Source organism: Marmota marmota, unplaced genomic scaffold (assembly GCF_001458135.2).
Source record: "Marmota marmota marmota unplaced genomic scaffold, marMar, whole genome shotgun sequence".
In the NCBI taxonomy this organism is placed as follows: domain Eukaryota; kingdom Metazoa; phylum Chordata; class Mammalia; order Rodentia; family Sciuridae; genus Marmota; species Marmota marmota.
This window is the reverse complement of record NW_026000168.1, coordinates 259,764-280,638: the sequence shown is the minus strand read 5'-3', so window position 1 is coordinate 280,638 and position 20,875 is coordinate 259,764. Positions and strand designations below refer to the sequence as shown.

Genomic DNA, 20,875 nt, shown 5'->3' with positions numbered 1-20,875 from the left:
TGGGCATGGACGGCCAATCTAGGGAGCACCACGGGACTTCAGAGTCGGAGGCGTGGATGGGGAAAGACCAAATTTTAAGTTCCCTTTCTACTAAATGCATATGCTCTAGGAATGTTGTAATGTGAAAAGTTACAAGGCACAAGTGGTAAAGCACGCACTGTCCATACCGATTGACCTGCTTAATTCTCATTAAAATGTGAGCCGCTCTCAGGGAGGTGTTATTTGATGAGGTCTAAGCAAGCAAGTACATTTCAGATAACAGAAAAAAGAAGTGTCTTCAGAGCCAGAACCATCGTCTGAGAGCACAGAGCCTCGAGATGTGGTAGAGGAAGCAGGCAGGAGCTGCATAGGACCACTGCAAGAGGAGACTGTGTCACTGAGTGGGTCGGCCGGGGGGCTCTCGTCACACAGCTGTGGGCTAGGACCTGCTGACTCCTGAGGGAGCTCTGTCCAGGTGGTTAAGTACTTGGTGTTAGTAACCCCATCTCCTAGGATGGTGAGCTAGGACCTGCTGACTCCTGAGGAAGCTCTGTCCAGGTGGTTAAGTACTTGGTGTTAGTAACCCCGTCTCCTAGGATGGTGGTCTAGGTCCTGGTGACTCCTGAGGGAGCTCTGTGCAGGTGGTTAAGTACTTGGTGTTAGGAATCCCATCTCCTAGGATGGTGAGCTAGGTCCTGCTGACTCCTGAGGGAGCTCTGTCCAGGTGGTTAAGTACTTGGTGTTAGTAACCCCGTCTCCTAGGATGGTGGTCTAGGTCCTGCTGACTCCTGAGGGGGCTCTGTCCAGGTGGTTAAGTACTTGGTGTTAGTAACCCCGTCTCCTAGGATGGTGGTCTAGGACCTGCTGACTCCTGAGGGAGCTCTGTCCAGGTGGTTAAGTACTTGGTGTTAGTAACCCCGTCTCCTAGGATGGTGGGCTAGGACCAGGTGATTTCTGAGGAGCTCTGTCCAGGTGGTTAAGTACTTGGTGTTAGTAACCCCGTCTCCTAGGATGGTGGGCTAGGACCAGGTGATTTCTGAGGAGCTCTGTCCAGGTGGTTAAGTACTTGGTGTTAGTAACCCCGTCTCCTAGGATGGTGGGCTAGGACCTGCTGACTCCTGAGGGAGCCCTGTCCAGGTGGTTAAGTACTTGGTCTTAGTAGCCCTGTGTCCTGGGTAGAGGATAGAGAGGACGATACTTGGTAAACCAATGGTGGCTAATATGTGCCAAATGTGTGAGTGTTCCCTGCTGATTTTTTTCAACCTTTCATTAGCCTGAAGTTTTGAACAGCAGAGTCTGAAATTAAACAGAAAACTGGCTCTGAATCTCCCCAACTCCAACCCCTCAGCCTGTCCTTTCTGCAGTGTGTCTTGTCCATCGTCGGCCCTTAGCAAGTGTCTGGTAAGATTTAAGAAAAAGAGGTTTAGTACTTAATCTGTTATTTTGATTTGATAAGCATTCAGAACTTGTTATTGACCATGATACCGTTCTTCTTTCAAATACTGCGTTTGTGTCTGAATAACAGGTGGGTGACACAGCGGTTGGTGGCTGGGGTTGTGTGGGCCGACAGCCTCCGGTGCAGTGCTCACCCTGGGCTGAGGAGCTGGTCTGTGGCTGTGCAGCCCCCTCGTTGGTCTGCCCTCCAGAGCCAGGGACTGCTCTCTGCCCATCTTCCTCAGAGGCCAGCGGGAGCCAGGATCTAAGGCTTTCCCGGTGTTCAGTGAGCAGTGCTCCTTCTGGTCTCCGAGAAGCATATGTGTGCTTCTGGGGTGGCAGGCCTGTGTGTGCAGGTGTCCAGGGGATCAACTTCCTCTCTCAGGAAGCAAAGTTTTTCTGACTGCTGATCTGGCGTGAGGAAAAACACCTCAAATTCCACTGATACAGGAATGAACACAGAATGGTACAAATATACACAAGGAATATAGAACCCTAGCTTACTTTTTGAGCTTTTCTTGTGTGTGTGTGTGTGTGTGTGTGTGTGTGAACACGTTGTTGTATATTTGTAGAAGTATCTGTCTACATGTTGACATCTATCTGTAGATCTATAGATACCGTTGTTTGATACGTATATATACAAGCGTATACGTACATACGTGTGTGTGGAGATGGGTACAGACACGTGCCTGAAATAAATTAATAAAAGCCACTTAATCAGAATGAGGAGCCAAAGCAGGCCCGGCTGTTGGTGGGATGTGACTGTGTTGCATTTACTTTTTCTTTATAGAATCTTATTTTCTTAATAGATTGTAGAAAACACCATGAAGTGCCATCACTTGTGTTCAGACCCAGGGCTGCAGTGCCCCCAGAGTGCAGTGTGCAGCCCCAAAGACAGACCTTGGAGCACTCAGAGGAAGGCTTTGGGCCCTTGATGGCTCCCGCGCTCCCGGGCAGCAGCTGGGATGCATGGGGCCTCTGGCGCCTGCCGCGGGGTCTGTAGGACAGGTCGCAGGCCACTGTGCAGGCGGAGACCTTCAGGTGTCTCAGGGCACATTCCTGTCCTTCACCCCAGGTGCCTCTGCCTTGATCCCACCTGGAGACTGCAGACAGGGGCAGGGCGGCTCCCCTCTTGGTTCCTTGGTTATCACCTCCCGCAGAGTCCTCACCTCACAGCAAGCCTTCCTAGGCACAGACGAGTGTTCCCCCCAAGTCTTCTACAAGGCAAATGTGCATCATTGTGTTCACATTCCTTCCCTCTGTGTTCATTACTGTCTCCGTGGAACTGAAGGTGGATGTGTCATCGTCTTGTTTTTTCACTCCCGGAATTGCCATTATAAAAGACAGGCAGTCGGAAGGACAGTTTACTCACTGGAAGAGCAGAGCCTGCCTTGCAGAGGCACAGGAGTGCTGAACTCCCAGGCGTAGCTTAACGGACTGAGAAGGGAGTCAGCCTCCCTGTCTGTGAGGTCTGCACCTGCAGACGCAGCCACCTGAGGATCAGGAACATCCGGGAAGGGTTGCTGCCGTAGGAAGCACACAGACTTTCTTCGTATCCCTGTTCCTTACTAGACAGCACAGTCAGTGCAGTAGCCATGTTGCATTTAGGTTTGGTATTTCTAAGTACTGCACCGATGATGCACAGTATATGGGGATGTGTGTCCATTAGTGCACATGCTGTGCCATTTGTACCCAGGACTTGAGCATCCCAAAGTCTGGTGTGGTGCACAGGGTCCTAGAACTGACCCTCAGAGCGATGGCTTGACTCCGCTCCCCAGAATCAGAGTTGGAGCTTGGAGTGAGCCACCCGGTGTGCACATGCCCGTGAGCACATCTCCTTGTCTCTTCTTTATTAAATGGCCCGTGTGATGGGTGTCCGTGGCTTGCATTCCCCCTGGTACTCGGTCTCAGAGACGTTTTAAAGTTAGTATGTATGAAACCACTTTATTCTTTTTCACGGCTGACATAGCGTTCCATGAAATGAATGTCATTACTGTGTTATCAGCTTTTTTCCTTGTGACCAAAATGCCTGACGAGGACAGCTTAGAGGAGGAGAAGTTTATTTTGGCTTCGTTTCAGAGGTTTAGTCGGTGGTGGGCCCACTCCGCCGCTGGGGTTCGAGGTGCAGTGGCACGTCATGGCAGAAAGGCTCTGCAGAGGGAATCTGCTGTGTTCTGGCAGCCGGGAAGCCGGGGGCACGGGACGACGCAGCCCTCCAGGGCTCCCCAGCAGCACGGCCACCCCCGCCTGCCTGCAGTCACCCCCCGTCAGTCCTCTCTTCACCGCTGAGTGTTCCACACCAACAGGAAATCTTGGGGACCCTCGCATCCCGGGGGCTGTGGGGCTGTGCACGGTCCTGCGTGTGATTCCTGCAGGCTCGTTATTGGCCGTGTGTCTTCTGTGAGCGGTGAGATCGCCAGGAGGACCCACGGTGCTGACCTTGTTGTCTGCCTGCTAACCCCATGGTGCAAGTCCTCATGGACTTGACTTTCCGTTGGCACATGTGTCAATGGGGATGCAGCTTCCAGCGTTCACCAGGGGCCTCGTGTTCCTGAGGGTCAGTGGCCCTGCAGCTTCCTGCTGGCCTCTGCTCCGGGCCATGCGGGCAGGCTCCCCTGCACGCTGCACCCAGACCCTGCACACCAGGCCGGAGGCCTGCGTCTTCCCGGGAGCCCGCTCCCTGGGGTCCGCCATGCAGCAGTTGCTCAGTGAATAGGAGGAGGCTTGGGTGAAAGGACCCGGTGCCAACGCTGTGAAGCCACACTCTCTAGGCCAGCAGCCCCTCTTTGGTCGTCACTTGGTGACATGTGCTGCCATTGTTGGGGCTCACTTTGAGGTGAATTTTGTGTTTCAGGAAGTATCTGTGGTGGTTCTGGTATTGCTGCACGTGGGACACGAGGTAGAAACCCCGAGGAGAGTCAGTAAAATCGGTTTTTGAGAACTGACTCAGGTTCGTGGACCCGAGTTCAGCAGGATCCTGTTGGGAGCCACTCTGGTGGCACCTGTGTCATGAGAGGGACAGCACACCTGACCATGTGCAGAGAACAGGGTGTGCTCCGGAGTGACTGCTGAGCTTTGTGACCCCACCAGAAAACTGATGCTGTCCTCCGCCTCACCATCTTTCTCCCCCAAGATAAGGGTTGTTGGAAACTCCCAACTCAGTCGTCTGTTAATGGGAGGGTGCAGTTAATAGATGACCTGGTTAATAGCTCACAATTGAAAATACTTAAAATGAGTAGTGTCTTCTCCAGTAGTGATTTTCTGTGTTTTTTAAAGGTGAAATGTTTGTTTGATGACTGAGACTCATTTTGTATCTGGTGTGTTTTGCCAGAAACACCTGAAGGTATGCGGATACCAGATAGTTCTGAGTACTGTGCGTGTGTGTGGTTGTCATAATGAGACAGGGTCCATGTTCTGGGTGTGTATTTTTATTTGGTCTGCGTAGGACTGGGGAGTGATTAATTGCGGGCAGTACTTGTGTCAGGGTGTGAATAACTGTGTTGAGCATGGGCATCGCTGTTTACCAACAAGAAAGCCCAATCCGCCTGCCAAGCGGTTGATTCAAGAACACATTCAGTTCATCAGAGAGCCTCTGTAGGAAAGAGCTCTGCCCGTGGGTGGGTTGGCATTTAGTGATCAGATTGCCTTAAATGTTTTAATCGGGCCAAAGGCCACCGAGGCTTTGCTTGCCTCTGGAAGCACTTTGAGATGTCAGTAGGCACAGGGTGGCCTGTCTCTTCCCGGAGCCTCCAAGCCAGAGCAGAGTGCATAAAGCTCCCCCCTCCTGCCCCCCAGAACCCCTTCAGAGCAGGGCTTTGCAGCCACACCTTCAGTTTCTGATTCAGGTCAGGGGCCCAGAACTCCCTGACTCAAAACGCCAACTTTGGCCACTGTGACCCCCAGCACCCCCTGGGAACCACTGTGGGCAGGATCCCACCGTGCCTCCGCAGTGCACATCCGCTGATCTTTCCTGTGTGTGTCATGTTTATAAACCAGCCTCTACAAGGAGACTCTGGTCTGACAGGGACTTTAGATATTCCACGACAGGATCCACAGGGGAGGGGTGGACGGTTTCTGTGAGATCCCCAGGTGGAGCGGATGAGGAGCAGCATGTTTACTGTCCTTACTGAGAGTAGCAGGAACCGACCCGGAAGTTTCCCTCCTTGTTTTCTCCATCTTTCCTGACAGCAAGTGCATTGAGGAGGTTGAAGGCTGGGGTCTCGCCCAGGCGGCTGTTGGGAGCAGATGACTGTATGTGTTCAGTCCCTATTGCTGTGTAAGAAAGTGCCCTAAAACCTAGTAGCTTAGAACGTGTCCTCACCTGAGGGTATGGGGGCTGGGAATCCAGGGGCAGCTTCGCTCAGTGGTTCTGGCCTGCAATTGGCCTTTATAAAATATGGATCTGGGTGGGGAATGTCATGCACCCAAAAGCTTGTGGAGAGCAGGTTGTGGAGGATGACGCCTGTCACAAGCACGTCACATGAACTCAGCAGCTATCATCAGGCTGAGGCAGGAGGAGTGCAAGTTCAAGGCCAGCCTGCGTCATACAGCCTGGACACTGTCTCAAAATGAAAAACCAGAAGGACCAGGGATCTAGCTCAGTGTAGAGCAACCCTGGGGAAAAATCCAGACTGAGATTTTTAATGCAAGGGAATATTGAGCTCAGCATGGTGTTGGCACCTAGTAGCTGTGAATGCTCTTGGATATGTCCACACACGGTGTCGTGCCCTCCCCTGTCATGGGGGCTGGACCTGCTGACCCACTTGGGTTATAAAAAGACTGCGGCCACTGTCGGCTGCCCACCCTCTCTTTGCACACTTGGCTGCCCACCCTCTCTTTGCACACTTGGCGAGTATTATTTTCAACTACACCTGGCAAGATTTTCTCTTTACCCCCTGAAACCCACTGAAAGGAAATACAGAAAATAATGGCAGTGCTGTATGTCTTTGTGGGTTGTGTCTCACTTGTTCTCCTTTTCTGTCCCCTTTTTGATCACATAGTACTTCACAATAGATAGGTGTTAAAAGGAAAAAGAAAAGAGAAACCCAAGGAAGTGGATGTAGTGTGTGTGGGTATCTCAATACATGTTCAGTGAGAAAAGAGCTGGAGTTTGTAATGAAATATCTACAAGGAAAATATATGATTTGGATTCAAAATCCTGAAGTATTTTAAATTTATATAGTGGTCATATAGCATCTGTGATTTTTTAAAAAAGCACTGATACATTCAAACAGAAATATTGGTGAATTTTTACTAAGCACTTGCAAATAAAAAGTATTGCACGGATCCCTACCAAAGTCATCAATGGTAATTTAGTGGCCATCTAGTGAGAGTCCTGTACTAACCTGGGCCACAGACCTTACAAGCTTCACCCCCAGATCTGGTGCTTCAGCCAGTGAAGACTCGGGGCAGGAGGGTCATGAGCCGTGCTCCTCGGCTCTGCTGCCTGGCCTTCTCCAGAGGCTAGACCTCCCTCTGGAGGCCACTCTGGTACCTGTGGGTGGTGCCTTGCAGGAGTGGAGGCCCTCTTCTGTGGGGCTCCCCTGGGAGGCTGCCTGCTCACTGTGATGGGATTTCTAGCAAGGGGCTGGGGAGAAGGAGCCTTTAAATTGTTTCCTGGCTGTTGGAGACCAGAGGCTTTGTCTCCTGCAGGAACTAGAACAAAGCAAGGTTTTGTTTATTTCACATTCCTTTGTTATCACTATATTGCGTTTGGAAAAATAGGGGTTTTTTTCTCTACTTTTGAGCCCTTTGTTTTTAAAATTACCTGAAGCCCTGGGCTTAGAGGAGTTCATTACACATCTTTCTGCAGTGCTCACAACTTAGGTTCATTCTTCATGTTTTATTTATTTACTTTTTAGAATTGGGCAAATGGAACAGCCTCCCAAGTGCCGAGTTCGCTACTAGAACATGTGCGTCTCTTTTGACAGCAGATAGTCTCAGGGGCCACTGTTGGAGACGCTGGCATTTCCTACGCTTGTGTTGCAGACAATATTAATAGAGCCGCAGTCTCAAACCCAACAGGAAAAGAACATCGAACTGCTAAACGGTTATTGCCAATCACAATTGACGATGTGCATCTCTGTTCCTAAGTGAGGCCGCTTGAAGTGAAGAAGTCACAATGGAGAGGGCAGAACCTGGCCCTTGTCTGTATGGGATAGCGAAGGAAACAGAGCCGATTGCTCGTAGGATCCCTTTTTCCTGTTAGACCCCTTCATGCCGTGACTGTCCCTTTTTCTAAACAGGAAAAAGGGGTCCTACAAGCAATCCGCTTTGTGTTTTTAACTGTCCCAGGTACAGACAGGAGCCAGTCTTTTCCAGCGGCTGGACCCCACGGTGGTGGCGGGGGGGAGCTGCTGCAGTAGCTCTCCAGTGCCTGCACCCAGAGCCGTGCCTGTGCCTGGCGCGGGGCTGACCGATCGCCTGCTCTGCAGCCCCCGGGGCAGCGTGGGCACCTTCTCCTGTCGGGGGCAGCCACGGAGGCTTTCCGCGTGCTCCTCTTCTCCCACTTGGCCGATGTCTATGAACAAAGGCTGCGGCCTACCTTAATGATAACCCCACTGTCGTGTGGGTAGAGACGGCGTCTTACCACGCTCCATTCACAACCAAGGGTGTTGATCATACGCTCTCTACTGCGTCCCAGCAGCCCGCGTCTGAAGGGGGATTGAGGTCTCTCTCCTTGAAAGCTGGTTCTCTCTGTTCAGAAGGTAAGTGATTCCCACATCATTCAGGTGTAAGTCAACTTTACGGGCGCGGCCTCCCGAGTGCCCTGGGATTCCTTGAGGTTGGGACAGGGTCCAGGCTGTGGGCTGCAGCAGCATCCCGTGGAGGAGACACTGCCGCGGTCCCTCTAGCAGATGTGGAGACCTCCCAGGGCCGACCTGGGGTCTCCTCTGCCTCTCGTGGAGTGCAGGTGTGTTCTTCACAACTTGCACTTACGCTCAGCAGGGACTGGAAGGCCCGCCGACCGCCCACACGGGAAGCACACCCTGGGAACTGCTGTTCACGTGGGGCTGGCTGACCCGCAGACAGAGCCAAGCCCACCTACCAGGAAAGGTGAACCCGCCTCTGGGGTGGGAGCTGCCCACGTGTGCAGAGCTAGGGACCAGGAGGGAGGCGCAGGGTCGAGCTGGGAGGTGGCTTTCCGTTCAGGTTTGTTGACCGTCGATCCTGCTCCCCGTCCAGAATAAAGACCCCTGTGGCCTCCCCTGCCCCGTCCCAGGTGTTGAGACATCATGCTTACCCCTCTTTCTATCAGGCGAAAAGGAAGTTTTAAGTTGAACTTATTCTCAAGAGTAACTTAAATCAAACTTGGGTCAGCAGCGTCCCGTATCCCGTGACAGTGGTCGTCACCGTCCCTCCTGAGTGTGCAGGCCTGCGTTTCCGGTTTGCACACAGAGGAGGCACTCACACTTGAATGACGGGAGGTCAGTTCTCCAGGGGCCCAGCCTCCCCTGTGCTCTCTCGGCCTCGGGGTCTGTGTGGTGGCCCCTTGGGTTTGCCCTCCTGCCTTCCCTGGACACCTCCCCGGGCACGGAAAGCTTTCTTCTGACATTTCTTTTCAGATCAGAAATGAAGCGGGTCATCAGAGCAGCTAGCAGACGTCTTAGAGAGTTTTTATAGAGCGGGCCTGGACGGGGCATCTCTGTGGAAATAGGTGCTATTGCACTAGATCCTGCGCCTCACACACCCCGATCGCCAAGGCATGGGGTAGCGCTCAGACTGGGGCTCATTTCACCCGTCCCTGGTGTGTCCCTGACTCCTCAGGAGCTTTCTGTGCCACGGTGTCATCAGTCCATGTGGCAGGCCCCCGGCCACCTGCACCTCTGCTCTCCCCAGGAAGTAAAGGCCTGCCTTCCCACCTAGCAGCTGAGGAAGGGAAGGCCACTGCGACCAGGACGCCGGCCCCACCTCTCCTGGGGTACAAAGGGCTGCCTCCTGCCCGCTGCCCCCCGCCTCTCCCCTCGTGTGGAGGGGCGTCCCACCCCCACTGGAACTCCGCCCGGAGGAGGTGTCTTTCCAGCCAGTTTGAAACGCAGGCCCAGTCCCCACTGGTAAATGAATGAGGACAAAGCTTCTAGGAACCTTCCGCCCACTGGATGGGTGTGGGGGGCCATTTGAAGTGCTTGGTCCTAGAGGTCAACCGCAGGGGTCTTCTGTGACAGAGTGGTGCTGATATGGTGGCTTTTACACCAGTGCCGTTTTGAACTTTTGTAGAGGAAGTGACTAGCCGTGTCCTCCCAGATGGGCAGTGGGAAGGACAGAGGCACAGACCCTTCTGCCTTGGGCAGAGCTGTGCAGCCTGGCAAGGCACCTCCTCCCATTTCTTACCTCTTCAGAGGACGTTTGAGAAGACAAAATCCCGGAGACTCCATTCTCCCACCCACCTCAGTGAGGGTGCCTGGGCTCCTTTCCCTTCACATGCCTTTTCCTATTCTATTGTGATTTTGTCTTATTGGTCCTGGACAGGGGAGCAGGCCTCCGGCGTGCTGGGGACGCTCTCTGTGGCTAAGCTGTGCAACCCCTCCTCTTCCCTTGAAGGCTAACTGGTGGCGTGAGCAGGGCCTTTGAGGAGGAAGGCTTCTGCCTCTGCCCTGGGGAACTAGAGAGCGGGAGGTTGGCCTGTGATGTGCTCACGTGCTGGGGACACAGGGGTGGAGGCAGCAGGGTGACTTGGCTGGTGTCTGGAGGCCCCACGTTGGACCAGCTCGAGGGCAGGGTGTGTGCAGGAGGTCACAGCAAGAACCTTGAGCCAGCCCTGGAAGGACCAGCAGGCCTGACAGGTGTGAGGAGCAGGAGCCTGGGCACCACAGGACGGCCTGAGACGTTGGGCCTGGATGGCGGCACGTGGCCAGGTTGTGTCCGAGGCGTCCTCCAGAGCCGTGGCTCAGAGCTGCACCACTGTGCTGGGGTCATCCCGGAGGCCGCCTTCAGTGGTCATGGCACTGGTACTGTTACCAGGCGTGGCCCTGGCCACTCCTTCACAAGACAGTGGCTGTCCTTGGGAGAGCTGGCACACAGCACAGCCAGGACTGTCCACTTGCTGTTGAAACAAATCTCATGAAGCAGCAGAACAGGGCCACCACCCACATGGCCCACCTGAAGGGAAGGACGCTTAGGGTCCACGGAGGCACGTCCAGCAGGTGTCCGCCCCTCGTGCTCTCCTAAAGTGCACTCAGGGCAGAGGGAAGCAGAGCCGGCCATCCCTCCCTCTCTGCTGCTGTCTTAAGGTCGGGCACCTTGGAGAGCGGATGTGGCCTCTGGGGCCCAGGGAGGTCCCCGGGAGTGGACGTGGCCTCTGGGTCCAGGGAGCTGCAAGCTGCTGGCCCCAGTGGTTACTTGTGTATTGGGTGATGGTCTGAAGGCTGAGGTGCCTTTTCTTAGCAACCCAGGAGGAAGCTCAGCCTTGTGTGTTGGTTCTGGGGTGTGATTTTCAGAAGCAGAAGCCAGTTGGCCTGGAGCTTCCTTGATAACGACGCCCTTCTGAAGCCCACCCCTGTGCCTGTGAGCAGGAGAGGAGGTCAGGACTTGAGGAGGTGACCTGGTTTCTATTGTTCTCTTCTTCCAAGGGCCTTTCCTCTGCAAGTTATTTTAAAATCTGTTCTTGCAACTGAGAATTGGTGGTTTCTTTCAAGGGAAAGTACATTTTGCTCAAAAGAGAAGCTCACTAATAACATAGAGCACAGAGGCACGATTATTTTAGGTGCTGGACTGTTACTAACAATAAGCACCTCTCAGGGAACCATCCTAACTGATAACACACAAAACCTGGAGTTCCATCTTCTAGCAAGGCCAGCAACCAGGGAGAAATCAGTCCAAATGAAATTGAGTTTCATTCTCACTTTACGATTTAGTGTATTTAAAATAGGGGGTGGGTGTGGTCGCGTGTCTTCGCCGCCTGTTCTGATGAGTGTCAGGCAGTCAGGTACTTGAAGATGAGGGGTGTCAGGGCTGGGGAAGGCTTGCTCCCCTGGGTTTGTTGAGTCTCAGCCTTTCATCGCTGACGGTGCAGAAGTGACCTTCAGGTACTTCTCACTTGCACCCCAAGCAGGTGGAGTGTGCCACAGGGGTGTCAGCTTCCACGGAGGTGATTGGAGTGGCCTCCAGCCACGTGCACTGAGTTCACCGTCAGGTGCCTGTGGGCAGCTGTGGGAGCCCACCCTGGTGAGGCTGTGTGATGCTGGGGTGCCGCTGGTCAATGCTGCGATGGCAGTGCTAGGTGGCCTCTTTTTCTTGCCCATTCATCTTGCTGGTGTATTTTTGGCTCAGGGAGCCGTGAGCGTCTTGAAAGGCTGAGCCCTCCTGCCCTCCGCCCCTGGGCCCTCCGCCCCTGGGCCTTCCCACACTCTCTGCACCTCCCCCAGATGGTCTCCCTCCTGGAGTTGGGTCTGTCTGTGGGTGCCACGGCGGGGGGGGTGTGCTGTGTTCTGAATGGTCCAGGCGGGGTTCTCAGGAGCTGGAACTCCTCTCTGACTGCACGTCACACTTGTTGTGACCTTAGTGGTAACATCTGGCAGGTCTCAGGTTGCTGGGAACCTCAGTAGCTCTGGCCGCAGTGGAGCAGTGGTGTGCTGAGAAGATGCACTTCCAAAGAAACAGCACCAACAGCAGATGGAAGGCACACTGCAGGGCACTGGCCCACACGACTGCGGAGGCTCAGAGCACCACAGTCTGCCCTCTGCACTGGAGGCCAGGAAGGCTGGCCATGCAGTCGGAGGGCTCAGGAGCCAGAGCCAGCCGCGTAGCTTCCAGGCCAGACCCAGAGGTCTGAGAGCCAGGAGCATAAGGACGGAAGCTGAGTCCCAGCCACAAGGTCAGGTGGAGGGCCAGTCCTCCCTTCCTCCACCAGACTCCAAGGGACTGGGCTCCACTCACATTGGGAGGGCAGTCCTCCTTGCTCAGTCTAGCCCGGGTGCTGAGCCCTTCCAGGAGACCCTCCCACGCCCCAGAGGAGGGCATTGCAGATGTCTGGGCCAGCCCTCACCCAGTCGGGTGGCCACAGGAAGTCAGCCCTCGCCCTTCCAGGGTCTGTTGGTGCTCTGTGCACGTAGGTGACCGTGAGCAGGTGGAGACGCTGCCTGCAGCAGGGAAGGCAGAGTGAACTCGCCCCAGTGAGCAGCCCCGCGTCACAGTGGACACATGACACCGTCTGAACCCAGAGGCGCGGGCCTGTGCTGCACACCTGTCGTCCTGTGAATGGCAAGTTCAAGGCCAGCCCCGACCTGAGCATGAGCCCGTCTCAAAGTCAGTAGCATGGGTTCAGCGCTGGTGCCTCAGAGACACAGGAGAACTCCAGAGGAGCCCCTCAGTGTTGAGAAATGATCCTCAGGAGACACTGGGGGTGGAGGAGGTGGGTGGAAGACCTCGGCTCAGCCAGCAGAGGCCGGAAGGCAGGAGGAGTGTGGAGGAAAGAGCGAGCCACAGAGGACAGTGGAGAGATGGTCAGGCTGGGGAGGAGGCCTGGTGAGCGAGGTGCTCGCTGGTGCAAAGGGCCAGCCAGGGGGGCTGTCCTCACGCGTCCCTTCTTGTCCTGAAGCCGGGCCCAGACATCGCCAGGCGACCCACAGGGTGTGGAGTTGGGGGTACCGATGGGATGAGCGCTTCCCACAGGCCAGGCCCTACACCTGTGGTTTCACAGCCAAGGAAGGAGCCGGGAGAGACGCCCCTCACCCTCGGCCACCCCAGAGTCCTCGTCCCACGCGTGTCCCTGGGTCACCCTGGGGCACTGAGAGGCTGGAGAGAGTGGCTCTGAGCATTGTCCTGCTTCTTAGGAAGGTGTTGGTGACTGCAGTCAACCGGGGGGATAATGGAGGTCAGGAACCCCAAGCCCCTTGAGTGGAGTGCACGGGAGAAGGCGGCAGGTCCTGAGAGACAGCGAGCTGGGCTCTGTCTCCTGCTGGGCTCCTCTTCCCAGCCCTGGGGCTGGGTCCCCTCCTTGTGGCTAGAGATGAGGACTTAGGGAATGCCCCATGGAATGACGAGGTTCTTCCAGAGGGTGGGCCTCCTTTCACCAGCCACATTCTTGAAAGGCCGTGCCTTACGGAAGTCCTTCCTGCTGGATTCTGAGGTCAGCAATGTGGAAACAGCGCAGGCCTTGTCACAGACATGAGGAGCTGAGGACGCAGGGCCCCGTCTTCACGAGTCTCACAGGGAGGGGAGAAAGCCGGGCGAGCACTGGCGGTGGCAGCGTGACCCGTGCTGTCTGGGTGTGAGGTGAGTGGGGAGGGGGTCAAGCCAAGGCCAGGCCCAGAGGCCGGAGGAGCCGACTGGCCTTGAGCAGGAGGTGCCCGGGTCAGGCCTCCCTCAGCCCTCTCACGAGGCTGCCGGGAATTGCTCCTCAGGTACCCTTGAGCCTGGGAAGGACCCAGGGCCTGGGCACCCAGCACAGTGCTGCTGCTGGCTCTCCTCCCATCTGTGGCTCTGCAGTCCCCAGCCTCCTGTCACCCAGCACAGTCCCCGAGAGGGTGGAGATGAGGGTTGGCGTAAGCACCGTACTCCCCACCAGCTGCCCTCCCTGCACAGACATCGGAGGTCAGGCTGAGGTGCAGCTCGGGGTGGAGAGCTTGCCTTTGCATGAAGCCCAGGTTCTGTCCCCAGCACCAGGAAAGAAGACACACAAAGAGAAAAGGGGGACGAGCCCTTGGGGACGAGAGGTGGTGAGGGAGCCGCTGCCCTGGGGCTTCCCGCGTGTGAACGGCGCTAGGTGCACCAGCCTGTGGTATCCCGGGGTGATAAGTTACTGCAGGCTGTGGCTGCCCATCGCTACCCCTCCACCACACCAGCAGAGAGACCACGTCTGGTCAGTTCTGTGCGGAGGTCCTCCCTTCAGGGTCCTGGTACCTTTCTCAATCCCCAAAGCTATTTAAGGTTTAAAAACAAACACCCAGCATTTTTAACCCGTCTCTGAGTCAGGGGGAGCAGAGCCTCTCATTGCTGCTGTGCGTTGGTGCCGTGTCTGAGTAAGCCTGGCCTGGCCTGCCCTGCCTTGGAGCAGCGCACCTGCATTGGTGTCGGACCTGCAGATCCTCCTCTGTGCTAAGACCTGGGAACATGAGGAACATGTTTCCCACCGAAACGGGAGCCCTCATCCCGACCCAGAGCAGGCTCTCAAGTAGCCCCTTTTAATTGTTCTTCCAGCCCAGCTTATGTCAAAAGATGCAATTCGGTTCTCCTGACAGCGTCTTTCTATTCTAATTAAACTCTTCTAATTTGAAATTCTTTTTCTCCATCTTCATTTATCCACAAAAGCCAGGTTTGACCTAGATACGTAGCAGTAGGTAACAAAGCCCTGAGTCCCGAGGCCCCATTTCCCAGCAGGTGTTAGTGGATCCTGCTCCCTTCAGTGGTGCTGGTGTTTACATGGGCACGTCCACGGGACGGAGCAGCAGCCTGTGCTGGGGTCTGCACTGTGATGCCACACCTGCTGGATGTCACCTTCGGTATGTGTGCAAGGGCAGTTCCCCAGAGCTCACCTGGCACAGGTGGGGCTACTAGAGGAGAAGGAGTGTTTCCCAGGTCCTGCACCAAACTCAGGGCAAAGTGGAGACTGAGCCCGGGACTGGGTGCAGCTCAGTGGGGGAGCACACACCTCTGGTGCACAAGGCCCTGGATTAGACCTCAGCACCCCGAAGGTAAGATTGGAGCCCACTCTCCGCCCGACTGCTAGTGCCTCGCCTGATGGTCTTCAGATTTTGCTTAGGGATGATTGTATCGGGAGGTACACGAAGGACTGCGTGTAGCTGGTGTCTGAGATCCGGCAGCCTCTCTGGGGACCCCTCAGTGGACCATCATCTCTGAGCATGGTAGGAGGTTTGCTGGGGTGGACAGGCCTTCACACTCTTGGTCAGACAGACCTGATGAAGTCCCCATGGTAGGCGGTGCAGCTGCAGCGTACAACGCTTGACACATGCCCACTTGACACGGGCCTGCCCTACGTGTGACAAACTGCAGGTCCCTCAGATGGACTTCCTTTTCCACTCCCCTGCTTGTCTCCAGTTCTCTTCTGGATGAAGAGCATGGAGAGCAGGTGTTCCTTGCCTTCCAAATGCATTGGGTGTGGGCAGCAATAGTAAAGTCAAGGCAACTGGGGTTGTTTCCCCTTCCACACCTACAGCCTCCCCCATCCATGAGTATATAATCTCCCCATCCACAACTGCGGCCTCCCCATCCACGACTGCGGCCTCCCCATCCAACCTACAGCCTCCCCATCCACACCTACAGCCTCCCCATCTATGACTACAGCCTCCCCATCCACACTTACAGCCTCCCCATCCACGCTTACAGCCTCCCCATCCACGCCTACAGCCTCCCCATCTATGACTACAGCTTCCCCATCCACGCCTACAACCTCTCCATCCACAACTACAGCCTCCCACATCCACGCCTACTAGCCTCCCATCTATGACGACAGCCTCCCCATCCATGCCTACAGCCTCCCCACCCATGGCTGCAGCCTCCTCTGAGCCAGGACTCTGCCAGTTACTGCCGTTTGCTGGACGGTCACTCGTCCTTGCCCCCCTACATTGCCCTGTCTCCCTGCTCCTTCTCTGGGGAGGGGAGGTGTCCCTCTGGGGGCTCACGTCCCGCGTGGCTTTCTCTGGCTCGGTCACACAGCTTGGTATTCTGAGTTCCTTTTGCCTTTTAACCCACCTCTCCCTACTTGTTTCTTAGCTCTTCTGTGGATGGCATCAGCAACGGTGCACTGTCGTGTGTACTTTGGTACTTGTTTGGAGAGGCTGTTTTTGACAAGGAACGCAGAGTTGATGTCGTGCTGTCATAGATTAGGGGTTGACAACAGAGATTCTTCTTAATGCAAACATCAAGACAAAACCTGGGGTAAAGATAAAGATGAGATGTAAGTGGGTCCTCTGCCCTCCAGCTGTCCCTCAGCCGGCTTGCCGAGGATTGTCCCAGACAGGAGCATAGCTCTTTGCTAATGTTGCGGCTGACACTCACCTGTGTGACCTTTTTCCCAGCCAGGCTTTTCCCTTGTGGCTTCAAATGATCCCTGAGTTGCAGGCAGGATCAGGCCAGCTGCCCCCTTCCCAGGAGGAGAGGGCAGTGGTGAGCCCCGTCCCCAGAGGCAGCAGGGTAACACAGGCTCCGTGAGCAGAGGCCAGTGTAGCAGGGTCAGGACCTCGAGTTCCAGCCTTCTGCCTGCTCCAGGACCCCACTCCCCCAGGGCCGGAGGGAGCCCCCTGGTGGTCATCCTCCAGTACTGACTGCATTCACCGCAGAGAGAGGAAAGCTCAGGGACACAGGACAGCCCTCCTGGACCCCGGACACCCTGGACCCTGACCAGTGTCCAGACCACCTGGCTCCTCCGTTGCCTCCCTGCGGGTCCTCTGAGCCACGGCGTTGACAGCTCGTACCGTAGGAGCTTGGTGAGGGCCCAGAGGCTGAATCATCGAGGACCCGCTGAGTAGTGGGACTTGTTGACCAGTGTAAGGGACGGGGCCACGCACCAGGTTCTGGGCTCCAAGCTTTATCATTTTTTAGTTTTTTATTTTTACTCTGTTATTTTGGAGTAGTGGGTGCTTAACCACTGAGCCACATTTCCAGCCCTATCTTATTTTTTTTTTCATTTTCACTTTTATTTTAAGACACGGTGTAGCTGAGTTGCTCAGGTCTCACTAGGTTGCCCAGGTTGGCTTGGAACTCGCGACCCTCCTGTATCAGCCTCCTGAGCCATGCTTCCTACCTCCTTGAATCAGCCCTGCAAGTCGGTGCTGTTTTTATCAGCATTTTAAAGATGGAGAGGCTGAGGCCAAAGAAGCTCGCTCACTCACTCGGCTCACCAGGCGTCGAGCTGGTGAATTGGCCCAGAGGTCAGAACCAGAAGCTGCCTCCGGGGCACAGTGTCATGGTCCAGTTGGAGCGTGTGTTGTTCATCCCGGTAGCTTGCTCTTTTTTCATGTGGACCTTGGGTTCCAGAACAGTATTTCCGTGTGTTGGAGGGGTCCTCCAGTGTAAAGATCAAGGAATCGCTTCCCAGTGCCACAGCCTCCGGGATGCCGCAGGCCGTCTTGCAGACAAAGAGTGCCGTGTCTTTGAGAAGTTTCACAAGGCCGCTCTCGACCTCTGGGCCCTGTCCAGTGCTGAGGTTCCTGGTGCATTAATCTCCTTGGCATGTCCACAGTGTCAGCTGCTTCTCTGTTGGAGGAGGTGGGCAGACTCACATCTGTGGGCTTTTGTTCTGTTTGGGATACTAGGAATTGAACGCGGGGCACTTCACCACTGAGCTACATCCCTGTCTGTCTTGTTGTTATGTTTTGAGCCAGGTTCTCCTAAGTTGTTCAGGCCTTGTTAAGTTATGAATGCTTCACTGAGTTGCCCAAGCTGTCCTTGAACATGTGATCCTGCTGCCCTAGCCTCCCGAGTTGCTGGGCCGACCGGTGGCCCCCGCACCCGGTACCTCTGTAGGCCACGTTAAATCGCTCAGCCCTCACCCTGGAGAGTGAAATCTCTTCAGGGTCCTACCAAGGATGATTTCTAAGCTCTACTAATGGATCAGATTTGTCCCAGCACTGCAAAAAAAGAAGGAAGAAAGAGAATAATTCTCACTTCGAGTTTGAGAAACTTGTTCAGTTCCTTGTTGGAAAGTACAGTAAGCGTCTCCCGCACCGTTACTGAGCGTGGTTACAGTGCACACGTGGTACAGGGGAGTCCGCGTGCCTCGCCCTGTGTTTGGGAAGGAAGGGCTGGCACTCGTGATGGACGTCAGGTCTGGGAGGGCACGGCAGGTGCTCGGTCTTCTCGGCTTCTCCACACCGTGCGTTGTCTGCACAGCCATGGGTCGGCTGCTCTGAAGCGAGGCTGCGGGGCCCTCCTGGGTCCTCAACCCTTTACGTCTGAGGCCCTGCCCAGTGACCGGCTCCAGGAGGCTGACCTGGGAGAGCTCGTCCCTGGACGACATTCCCTTTGCTCCCGTCCTGGGTCTGCTCTCTCCGCCTGCCCTGCTCCTCCTTTAGAACTTTGCTCCGAGATCAGAAGAGCTTTCTTGATCACCTTCCCCCAGTTCACAAGGGCCGCAGCTGTAAGTGGAAGGAATCAAGTTGGCTTTCCACGGGGACTGATTGAGAATCCCTTCTCCGGCTGCATTCTACTGGCCTCTAGTGGGTGGCTGTCACGAGCAGGCTTCCTGTCGCTCTCGCCGTGACTCTCTTCAGCTGCAGCTCTCTGCACATATTTAATAATTTTTGAGAGTCTGCCTTAAGCAGAGCAATCAGAATCGTCGGGGTTTGAAATGCTTTCATCATGAAGTTGATTAAACCTTATGTGCATGGTCCCATACTTACCAACGTACCTAACAAACTCAGGTTGTCTCCTGGCCCTTAAGGAGGGGACGGTGGTGCTGATCACCAGGACTTCTCACCTAACGCTCGTTATGTTTAAGAAGGCACAGGTAACACATCTTTTTTAGAAATTATTCCAATTTGCTCTTTTCAGAGAAATGCGATAGCAAATTGATATCAGATTCCCTGTGCATAAGCTGCATTAAAAAAAAAAAAAAAACTAGCACATTCCAAGCAACTGTATGAGTTGAAATCCTTCCACATGTAGGAGAATCATCTGTCACCTCCCAGTACGACAGACACCAGTTCTGACAGGCATTAGTAAATAGGAAAGTCACGCTGCTTCTGTTGAAAGAGAGAGACTCCTGCCCGCAGGGCCCCAGCCACTTGACCTTGAGTTACTTGTGAAGGACATCTGGGCTTGGTTTGCTGCTGGTTCTTCTGCTCAGCATCTTTCAGGGGTGGCAGTCAGGAGGTGAGCCTGGCGTACTGTCTTGTGTCTGCCATCCAGGTGACATACAGGCAGGACTCCCCTGCTGTCCCTGTGGTGTGGCAGTGGGTTTCCCCAGCTGAGTGACTTGAGAGCACAGAGGCTGAGAGGCCCGGCACCTGTCGGGAGGAGTGTGGGGTCTCGCACCTTCGCTCCCAGCACGTTCTGCCCATGGAAGCGAGCCACCGAGACCACCCCGCGCTCTAAGGAGGGCCGTTGGGCTCTGCCTCTGAAGGGAGGACGGGAGGGAGTCGGCCCTGTGTGTTCTCCAGGAGGAGTTCTTCCCGGGCCGGTCGCCCCAGGTTCACAGAGGGTGTTGGATGTGGAAGCCCACGGATGTGGCCCTGGTCTGTGCCTGGTGGGGCCCAGTCACACCAGTGGGTAAGAGAGTGGGCCCAGCAGCCCGATGCCATGGCCCCGGGCCTCCTGACCTCGGGAGGGCCCCCAGGTCTGCGCCGCACTCTGAAGGAAGGAACGCGTCACCCTCTCCTGGGACTGCGGTGGGACACCTGCCTCTAGGCGCTCACCAGGGACATGTGACCCTGGGGTGTTCCCTCCAGGTGTGCGCCGTAGCGCGGGCTCACTGTGGCTCCTGGCCTTGGGTCAGCGCAGCGCCTGGGCTCCTGTTTTCTACCTTGGGTCCTCCCCGCCAGCCGAGGGAATGCTGGACCCCTCAGACTCCGTCACCCCCTCCTGGCCTTCCCATTCAGAGCTGCCGTGGGCTTCCACCAGCACACGCCACTCCCCGTGGGACGTTCAGATCCCTCAAGGGAGACCGAACTCGAGAGGCGGCAGGGTGGGGAGACGGGTGCTGGCCTGGGTGCACGGGGGGCTTTGCAGGTGGGGGTATCTGCAGGGGCACTGAGCAGGACCACTCCAACACGTTCTGTCCAGCCTGCTCAGTGTTCCTGAGAGTCCAGGGCCTGGCCTTCGGGTGATGGGAAGACCTGGGCACAGGAGGCCACGTTCCCATGGCAACAGTCAGCTGATTTCACAGCAACTGCTTCTTTTTGGCAAAGGCGCGTCCTGTCTGGCTCGTCAGAGTGTCTTTTGTTGTTGTGGCCCCAGACCCCTTGACCCAGCTGTCCGCCCGCCTGGCCTGCCCACACAGTTCAGAGCCCAGTCTCCACTGAGATCCGAACAATCTGCACAAGACGGGCCCACAGCCTCACAGTGCTCCTGCTTCTGTGGGCACGGCCCTCCCCACTGTCTGACAGGAGCTCTGGAGCATAACTAGGGGACGTGGCCGGGGGACCCTCTGCCCGTCCCACTGAGTGGGAATGGCCCTACAGGAAGTGCTAGGTTTAGGTATGAGGTGTCCCCTAAAGCTCATGTGAGACCAGGCAGGAATGTTCAGGGGTAGCCTTGACCTGCCCAGTGGGCTAAGCCCCTGACGGGGATCGGCTGGGTGTGGCTGGAGCAGTAGGCCCCTGGGGAGTGCGTCTGGGTTTGTATTCCGTCGCTGGTGAGTGGAGTGCTCTCGGCTTCCTGGTGCCACGTCCTGAGCAGCTGTCCTTGTTGGAGTGCTGTGGAGTGAAGGGCACTCCTGGACCGGCTGCGGACGCACACTTCTGCCCACTGGCCACCTCTTGCAGCCCAGCTGCCTGCTCCTTCTGCAGGCAGACAGGAAGCCAGACGGGCATCCGGCCCCTTAGAGCCTCCTCTGTGTGCTCTAGTC

The 20,875-nt window shown here is 55.6% G+C and overlaps 1 protein-coding gene across 4 annotated transcripts in view; it reads left to right on the top strand.

Moving 5' to 3' along the window:
* The window catches only part of Suclg2 (succinate-CoA ligase GDP-forming subunit beta), a 140,482-nt gene that overhangs the window by 100,471 nt on the left and 19,136 nt on the right, over window positions 1-20,875 (top strand). Inside the window, exons 12-13 of one of the 4 annotated variants that reach the window (XM_048786981.1) lie at window positions 10,939-10,949; window positions 18,398-18,408. The exons of the other annotated variants lie outside the window; for them this stretch is intronic. Of the exons in view, the coding sequence (XP_048642938.1) occupies window positions 10,939-10,945 (7 nt within the window). The 3' untranslated portion in view covers window positions 10,946-10,949; window positions 18,398-18,408. Of the gene's footprint in view, window positions 1-10,938; window positions 10,950-18,397; window positions 18,409-20,875 lie in introns of those variants that run through there. 4 annotated transcript variants of the gene reach the window in all.